This window comes from Carex rostrata, chromosome 31 (assembly GCF_964058835.1).
Source record: "Carex rostrata chromosome 31, lpCarRost1.2, whole genome shotgun sequence".
In the NCBI taxonomy this organism is placed as follows: domain Eukaryota; kingdom Viridiplantae; phylum Streptophyta; class Magnoliopsida; order Poales; family Cyperaceae; genus Carex; species Carex rostrata.
In genome coordinates, this window is record NC_135948.1 from 5,385,491 (window position 1) to 5,395,048 (window position 9,558).

Here is a 9,558-nt window from a genome sequence, read left to right on the forward strand (position 1 = left end):
ATTTTGTTATGGACTAAAATAGTGGTAACGTTCGGGTACCTAATACTAAAAACTTTGTTTACACATAAAATAGCTAAATAAAATGCCAATTCACAAGGATCTGGCATTGCTACTAGGACCATTTTTAAATATGTTAATTAGTTTTAAATATGCAAAATACACTGACAGAAACATACATGTCATAATATTATGATTAAAATGTGGGTCAAACATCTTTGCAGCCTCAAAGATTGAGGATCGCCAATTAATCCTGAGACCTCAGTCTAGGAGCCTCCCGATGAAATAGCGGCTCTATTTTTTTTTATACATAAATTTTATTAAAATTGTTTTTTTTAAATAAAACGGGATGTTCCTTGAAATATGTGCCAACTCATTTCCTCTGTGCTAATATGTGCCACATAAAAAAAAAAAAAAAAAAAAAAAATGGGATCGCTAATCTATTGGGAGGCCTCTAGACTAAAGTCGCAGGGTTAATTGGCAACCCTAATCTTTAGAGCAATAGAGAGATTTGATGCCCTGGGAATTTTTAGAATTCCTCAGAAACTGGAGTGTTTAAGTTTATTAATGTTGGAATTATAATATAAATAAAAAATTTGGCACATTCTCTCCATTTATCAGGGAACCTTTTACAATTAGTAGATCCGAAACGTTAGTTTTAACTTGGCACGATAAGTAGATCCACGTGGGTATGAGTCCACCTTATAACTTTCCTTTCTACCACCCACGTGGCTCATCAAAAATTCAAATTATAAATGTCTCTGCCAACTTTTTTGCCAAAATCATGCCACACCACATGGTGGACCTTGCTGCTACACGAAATCACAAATAATGAAGAAATAGCTAACTTTTTGGAGTTTTTTTCATAAACCATAATTGAAAAATGGATTCTTAGGGAACCAATATGATTACAACTTTTTTTTCAAAAACCATAAGAACCGTGGGAACCTCACGGTCTGGCATTTTTTTTTTTTCCAAGACCGTGTGCTTCTCACGGTCTTGCCAAATTTTTTTTTTTTTTTTTTTTTAAAAAAAACAGATTTTTTTTTCAGACCGTGGGGTTCCCACGGTCTCAATTTTTTTTTTTATAAAACGGAATTTTTTTTAATTTTTTAATTTTTTGTATTAAAATATTAGGAATGTTGAATATGTTTCTTTGAAAATAGATGAAATACAATATAATTTGATTTATTAGAAATACTGCAATAAATAATCCGGATCAATATTTTTCAGGTCGGATTTTTCGCGGCTGTAAGAAAAATTAATATATTTATTTATGTGTTATTAGAAAAAAATAAAAATGCTTAGATTCTGAGTTATTGATCCCGGTTCAAAAGTCATTTCTAGGTAATCCAGAAAATATTGTGATCTTTCTAGTAAATTTAATTTATGAAAAGTTGTATCTATTTTTGAAAATAATAATAACTTTTAAGTTATTTAATAATTGTTATTCAAAAAGAATTCTCAAAATAGATATAACTTTTTATAAATTAAATGTCCTAGAGGGATCACAATATTTTCTGGATTACCTAGAAGTGACTTTTGAATCGGGATCAATAACTCAGAATCTAAGCATTTTTATTTTTTTCTAATAACACATAAATAAATATATTAATTTTTCTTACAGCCGCGAAAAATCCGAACTGAAAAATATTGATCCGGATTATTTATTGCAGTATTTCTAATAAATCAAATTATATTGTATTTCATCTATTTTCAAAGAAACATATTCAACATTTCTAATATTTTAATACAAAAAAAAAATTAAAAAAAATTCTGTTTTATAAAAAAAAAAAAAAAAAAAAAAAAATTGAGACCGTGGGAACCCCACGGTCTGAAAAAAAAAATCTGTTTTTTTTAAAAAAAAAATAAAAAAAATAAAAAAATTTTGGCAAGACCGTGAGAAGCACACGGTCTGGAAAAAAAAAATGCCAGACCGTGACATTCCCACGGTTCTTATGGTTTTTGAAAAAAAAGTTGTAATCATATTGGTTCCCTAAGAATCCATTTTTCAATTATGGTTTATGAAAAAAATTCAACTTTTTGTGGGGTCCGCTACCACAGAAATGAGATCAGCACAGTCAGCCAGCGCAGAGCGACGAATTTTATCCAATAAAACGCAAATAGTTCGTAAAATTGGTAAAACACACGAATTATACGATAAAAGTACGGTCAAACGAATTATTCATTGTTCGATGCGAAAATATCAAAAAAAACGTTTTATTCGCAAATATTGTTACTATGCGTCGAACTAATTGTGACAATAGCCCCATGTACAGTGGATCAACTGAAAAACATGCAAAACATCAAAAAGTATTTGAAAATTCAGTGGGTCACCAGCTAGACTTTGATAGGCTAAGGCGCTAAGCACAACAACCACTGATTTTTTTATTAATATCCTAAAAGAAAAAGATTTTAACAAAAATATCCTCAATTTTTTTTCAAAACTACTCCAACCGCCTCCCATAAATGCAGCCTGCACTAACAACCCGACCACCTCCCACAGGAGGTGATCAATCTTTTTTTTTTTTTTTTTTTGAGATCTTAATATTTTCAGTTAAATAACTTGCGGAATTTTAGTTTTATTGTTTAGAATGTATGTCAAAAAATAAGACATTTGATATATTTATGAATGATGTTGTAATTTTTTATAACTTTGACTTGATTTATTAGTTTGATATCACAAGTCTAAAGATAACACTAATTAAGGATAATTATTATGCATTTATAACAGTGGAGACCCATTATTCTTGGAGCCATACTGGATGTCGCATGCATCTGAGAGTGCAGTGGTTTTTTCAGGGTGGCACAGGATGAGCTATGACACCACCAACAAATTCCAGTCTGTTGAGCTTGAGAAACACATTCGGTTCCTCCATGCAGCTGTTGGAAATGCTATCACACGTGATAAGTACCTCGTGTTTGGTTCAGGGTCAACTCAGCTTGTCAATGCCTTGGTATATGCCCTCTCGCCTGAGAACGCAAGCTCAGCTGCCAGTGTGGTTGCTACTCCTCCTTATTACGGGGTATTGACTATTGACTTCATTGATTAATTTAGGTTGTGCTAAATTTTCGTAATAGTTAATTAATACCTCTATGTTCCGATTCTCATATGCCTACATCAATGCAAGTGCAAAACATGTCGTAGTGCCCACATTGTTACATTTCAAAAACGAATAACAAGAATGACTATGATAATAATAATAATAATGATGATGATGATGATGATGATGATATAAACTTTACAATTTATCAATAACATCACATAAAAATTTACATTTTGTCTAATCAAGTAAATGCATGTACATATTAGTTTATCCTTACAAAAGATCATGTATTAACAAAAGCAAAAATTATTTCAGTTGTACAAAGTGCAGACAGAACTATTTAATGGCCGAGAGTACGAGTGGAAAGGGGTAACCTCGAAATGGACCAATTCTAACAAAACAAACTTCATCGAGTTTGTGACATCCCCAAACAATCCTGATTGTTTATTGTATGATTCAGTTCTTGACCACTCATCTGTTATCTATGATCATGCATACTATTGGCCCCACTTCACTGCCATACCGGCACCAGTAGATGGAGATGTCATGATCTTTACTATTTCGAAAGTCTCTGGCCATGCAAGCAGTCGGTTCGGGTATGTTCAACATCTCTTCCTCTCAGTTATATTTGGTGCATGTATATATAACAGGTTACTATTACAAAATTATGTCTCGTACCAGCACTAGAAAAGTATATGTTAACATTAATTTCCTCAAGAACTGAATGTAGTACTAGTTGTGTACCAAAAATTTCTCGCCTTAAGCAAATTCTCCAAACAAAAATAATTTAATTAGTTTATTTGTTCAATCTACTTCCAGGTGGGCATTTATAAAGGATGAGAATGTGTACAAGAAGGTATTACAATACATGCAGTTAAATAGCATGGGTATGTCACGGGACACACAACTGAGAATGCTTAAAATTGTCAAGGTTATGTTGGCCAATATTGGTGGTGACGGGGATATTTTCAAATTTGGATTTGACAAACTGAGAAAAAGATGGCAGAGGTTGCAAGCACTTGTTAACTCTTCGAGTCGTTTCTCACTTCAACAGTTGTCTCCACAGTATTGCACCTATTTTGAAAAAATCAGAGATCCCTCTCCAGGTTTGTTTTTCATTTTTGCATTCTCTCTTTTCGCTCCTATTTCCTAAATGATATGGGAAACGCATCATCTTTCTAGAGATGGAAAATGGTTGTCAAATCAGAATTCAGATCCTCCCCGGTACCTAAGAGCATCTCCAACAGTAATTGCTTATGAATTACTTATGCTGATGTGTCAATTGTTTTTGTAATTGCTGGGTTGTATGGCTATTGCTTATTTAGCAATTGTTAGAAAGAATTGCTTAATACGAAATTCTTTTCTAAAAATGAGTTGGCCAAATGTTTAATTCTTATTGGTCAAATGTTTAATTCTCAATTGTTTGGTTGATTGCACCAATGTAAGAGTGGATTGCTTAATTTTTAAAATTTTCATAATTGCTAATTTAGCAATTAATTTCAATTGTTGGATTGGAGATGCTCTAATAGGGAATCTTTTACCATTATTGGACCTCGGCCGTTCTTTTTAACACAGGTGGCCCATAGTGAAACAGGTTCAGCATATGGTTTCCACCACCACCTTAAAAGTTGAGACATTTGTTCTGCTAATCAGTGAACCGTTTTTTTGGAAGTTATTTTGGTGATGTTAGATTATTAAGACGGGGATTCAAATGCCTCTATTTTTTGTACCTTTATCATGTCTCTATTTTTAAAAACTTAAATAACTCAAAGTTTAAAACTTAAACGTCAAAATAAAACCATTAGATGTGATTCATGTAATTTTCTCTGTGTCCATAAAAAATTGTCACATTTTGATTTTTCTTTTATATGAATCAATAAGTCGAAAAATCAACATTTAGAAATTATTCACATTAGTATACATTTTTACGAGCTCAAGATGACAACCAAACAAAGTTGAAATGCCATAATTTTTTACACGTGCATAAATAAAATGATGTAGTACATATCAAACTATTTTATTTTGAATTTTAAGATTTAAATTTTAAATTATTAAAGCTTTTAAAAACGGAGGCACGATGAAGGCACACAAAATGGAGGCATTTGAACCCTCCTCAGTTAGTAATTGTTTCCAACAACTTGTGGTATGAATACGAACAAACCAAATATTTTCCTTGAATTTCTCTACAGTTACAAAAAGAACAATTTTGTTATACCTTTCAAATACATGTATACAGCTTATGCTTGGTTGAAATGTGAGAATGAAGAAGATGTGGATTGTGCCGAGGTACTAACAAAAGGCGGTATACTTTCACGTGGTGGTGACATTTTTGAAGCCAGCAAGCGTTACACCCGATTGAGCCTTCTCAAGACAGACGACTATTTTGAAATGCTTCTACAAAAGTTGAAGCCTCTTCTTGCATCCTCTAAAGAGAATCCTGACAAGATCAGTTCCTTCTGATGATAATACAATGATTATTTTCAAATTTTTATTATCAAATTTGTGCAATCAACAAGGTTTAATTTATAAGATACCATAGTATGCTCTGATCAACTGTGTTGATCATAAGATCTTATACTGCCATATATGTAATCCTCAAAATGTCCATAAGATATAACGATGTTAAAGGAAAAGGGGCAAAAAGAAATTGTTCACTAATAGCAGGATTTTTTTTTTGAAGAAAATTGTTGTTGTAATTATATTTGTATTTTTATCATTGTAGTATTGTATTGTCAGGAGTTCGATCGTAGAAGTATATACTTGTACAGCCGTGTGAAATCAATGCATATATCTATCTGAAATACACATGGGTATCAACGACACATTATAACAGAGACAAATAAAGTCACATGATCAAACGATCATTATTTCAATGCATGATTTCGTAATAATGTTGTCTTGACTCTTGAGACTTCAAAAATGTGCTTCATCATGTATTTATACCATATATCTAGCCAGTTTAAAATCCACAGGTTTTAGCCCAGATTCAACGCAAATAACGTTGCCAATGGTCATGAACGACTTATAATGATGATATCATTTGTTTTGTGACTTTAGTCCGATTTCAAAAAATTTACACAGGTGAAGTTTTAAATCTCTATTTTTAGATGGGTAGCAGTTTTGAATCCCTATCTTTATTGTCGGAGTTTAATTAAGATCTACTCTTCAAGACTCAGATTAATTTTCAAACCCTATACTCTTGATTTTGTTTTTGGAATCTTTTTCTGGAGAATTAATTTGATATTTCACATTTCTCAAACAGTAAAATTGATTTTTTTAACTAATATTAAAGTGAATTCAGAAAAGAAACTGAAGTGCATTAATAACATGAAATGAAAATAACCAAACGGAGTATCAGTGGCAGTGCATAACAGCATAACATAGGAAACAAACTATTCCAATGCTATTCATCTCTCTACAAATCTGGGATCTAGGCTTCATATTATAGTGATTGCTTTTTCTGATTTGAAAGTATAAATGGGCTTAAAGAAAATGAAACCATTTAAATATGAGAAAATTAAGCGAAGGCCCATGCAACAAGTCATTTAAATGCTTCATGGTCATACCCCAGTAAACTCTATAAGGCCTGTCCATGCTTAATGGGCTTTTTCTAGCTAACATTTGAGCTAAAGAATAGATAAGTTTATTTCGGTTTTCGTGCCAAGAGCTTATAGTGGTATGGGCTTTTTCTTAAAAAAAATGTTCAAATTTGCAAAGAATATTAGTGGGATTTGATAGATCTTATATTGGACGTATAACACATCATACAAACACATTTTTTTGCGCCACCAATTCAAATTTCTAATTTCACATATAATATACTTGTTTGTCCAAAATTACAATGTTTAGATTCATTTAGTACAAAATCAATATGTGAAAAAAATTGTGCTTATAATCAATTGCATCCGGCCGTTCATTTTCATTTCTTCTTATTGTACTAAACAAGCTCCAAATTTTATAAATTTTTGATACATGACCAACATTTTACTTTATCATTTGAAACTCCGAATTAAATTATTGCTAAAATAAATAATGTCGTTATGTGACACTATAATGCAATTGGATCCCACATGTGTAAAATTATAAGGAAAATAGCAAATTCAAAAAGAAAATAATACTATTTATTAATTTCAAAATGATTCAATGAATGCTTCATGAATTACGCCACACAATGAGTTTTGTGGGGCTGAAAAAGATGCACCAAATTAAAATGTAGCTAAGTTTTCACCAAAATAGGAAGACAGCTATATGGTCCAATCAAGAAGCAACATTATCCATATTCAACGACAAAATTAATCTTAATAAAGGGAATAAATAGTAGCACGTGTGGGTGCTTGAGAACTACTTGTCACATAGCTGTTGCACGTGCGAGTTGGATCCATTGTCGGTGGTTGCTACGTTGTTCTCTCTAAAATATATCACACGCGATCGATGATCATTTAGTGCTAGCTAATTTCTTGATTAATCAATATCATTGAATTAAATACAAAATGCAAGTCAATAGTATTTGTATCTACATACCAGCAACTTGAATTGTTTTTTTTTTTTTTTTTTTTAATTAGTAGTTAGTCGTGTGATGACCTGATTATGAAGTTTCCCAGCAGCATCATTTAATGTGCTATTACGAAATTTTAAATATCGGACACAGAGAGGAAGAGAGAGAGACAGAGCGTGTGTGTGATCATAATTGGATTCTATTAAAAAAATGCGGCATATATTAGTTACATGCACTTGTTATATTGCACGGTTGGCTGGCTTTGGATTAGTAATATATTTTGCTAGTACAAAGTTAGTGTATGAAAATTAAGTTGGAAAATAAAATGTTTTGTTGTATTTTTGAGGTGTTATGTGCTAACTAATTTTGGAAAACCTTACTGTGTACGAACTTGTCTCAGAGAATATTGCATCAACATCATGACTCAGGAGATGTTTGTAACCTATCATGCAATTTTGCAAAACCATTTAAAAGTCATTAATTAATTTCACCATTACCTGAAAATAGAACATTACTGATTAAACAATATATTTGACGTGCAAAATTATCATATGGGCCATCTATGACCAATAAAGACAAAAAGGTTTCATTTTCTCCAGGGTTTTAAGAAAGCAATGTTGCTGAATGTGTTGAGCCTACTAATCATGTAGCCTTCAACTTTTTTATATGGTCGTACCCTTCAATTCTTTTCAAATGATATTTGCATTCAGTATTCAATTGACCAGGAAAGAAACAAAAAGGTAACTAGTAATCTTGATACAATTATTATTTGTATTCTTCTTTCAAAGAGCATCTCCTGTATTAAATTCAACCTCAATCATGTACATATATATTATCTAGATTCTAAAATCTTTCTAATTTGAAAAATAAGAAAATTTACAGTTTCTCCCAAATGGCCAAATGATTCCTTTGTTAATAATACCAAAATGTACAAGACTATACATAAACAGTAAAAATTTGGCATTTTCAAAAGATCAAGGTATTTACTATTCTATAATTAACATGTTCACATGTCATCAAGGTAAGATAGAATATAGATATTTGTTAGCATTATAGGTCTAAACAAGTAATTGAGCTGTCAATCAATGAAGTTAGGTGCACATGACAAACAAAAATCTTCATTACATGAAGTTGACCTTGCTGGGTAAAAATAGGGGCAGCCTAATTTTTCAAGGGCCCCATTATGTTGCTTTAGAAAGCTATAGATTTGTATATTGCAACTACATGCATAGTGCCATAACAGGCAATGATTATGATAAGATGTAAATTAACACGTCCAACAAAAACTTTTAATTTTGATTATTATTGATCATCTCACCTATCAAATCCAATTGCAAATTAAACACTCCAAATTTAGAATTTAATAAGCAATAGCGTTATAGAGTAGGCATTATTTTCTGTTTCTTATATTTTTGGATGAACACAGAGGCAGAGCTTAGTGCATGTTATCCAAAACGTGTAAGAACTCCCTCTTTCATTTTAGGAACAATATTTGCATAGATAAAAAGTTAAATCTTTATAATACATACAAAATTATGAGTAGTGTTCAAATGACTCATTCATGTGTTTCATTTCTCATATATTTTATATCTCTGTTTTTTAAAGTTCAAAAAGTCGATCCGAACCTCTCAATATGATACTCATATTAAAATATGTTCGAAGGCCAAATTTTATATTTTTTTTAAATATTTTACTATTTTTTAGATAGGTACAAAATCACTTTATTTTTATAGTCCAAAAATAGTAATATCGTGTCTATCTAAAAAATAGTAAATAAGTTTAAAAAAATATAAAATTTGATCTTTAAACACACTGTAATATAGAGATTATGATGAGCGGTTCAGATCGGCTCTTTGAATTTCATATACGGAGAAATGAGATGTCAAGCTTGATGGTATGAAACACAATGTGACATTTGAACCCTCCTAAAAAATTATTAGCTTAGACTTCTATAAGCCCTTAATTATTAATTCGGATGTTATTACTTTTTTTCAAATTTTTTTTTTTTGAAAGAAGTGA

The 9,558-nt window shown here is 31.2% G+C and overlaps 1 protein-coding gene across 1 annotated transcript in view; it reads left to right on the top strand.

The window, feature by feature from the left end:
* The window catches only part of LOC144547385 (alliin lyase-like), a 43,986-nt gene extending 38,319 nt beyond the window's left edge, over positions 1-5,667 (top strand). The window contains exons 2-5 of the mRNA XM_078296015.1: positions 2,732-3,023; positions 3,360-3,640; positions 3,864-4,150; positions 5,281-5,667. Coding sequence (XP_078152141.1) covers positions 2,732-3,023; positions 3,360-3,640; positions 3,864-4,150; positions 5,281-5,504 — 1,084 coding nt within the window. The 3' untranslated portion in view covers positions 5,505-5,667. The remainder of the gene's footprint in view (positions 1-2,731; positions 3,024-3,359; positions 3,641-3,863; positions 4,151-5,280) is intronic.
* Positions 5,668-9,558: the final 3,891 nt, after the last annotated feature.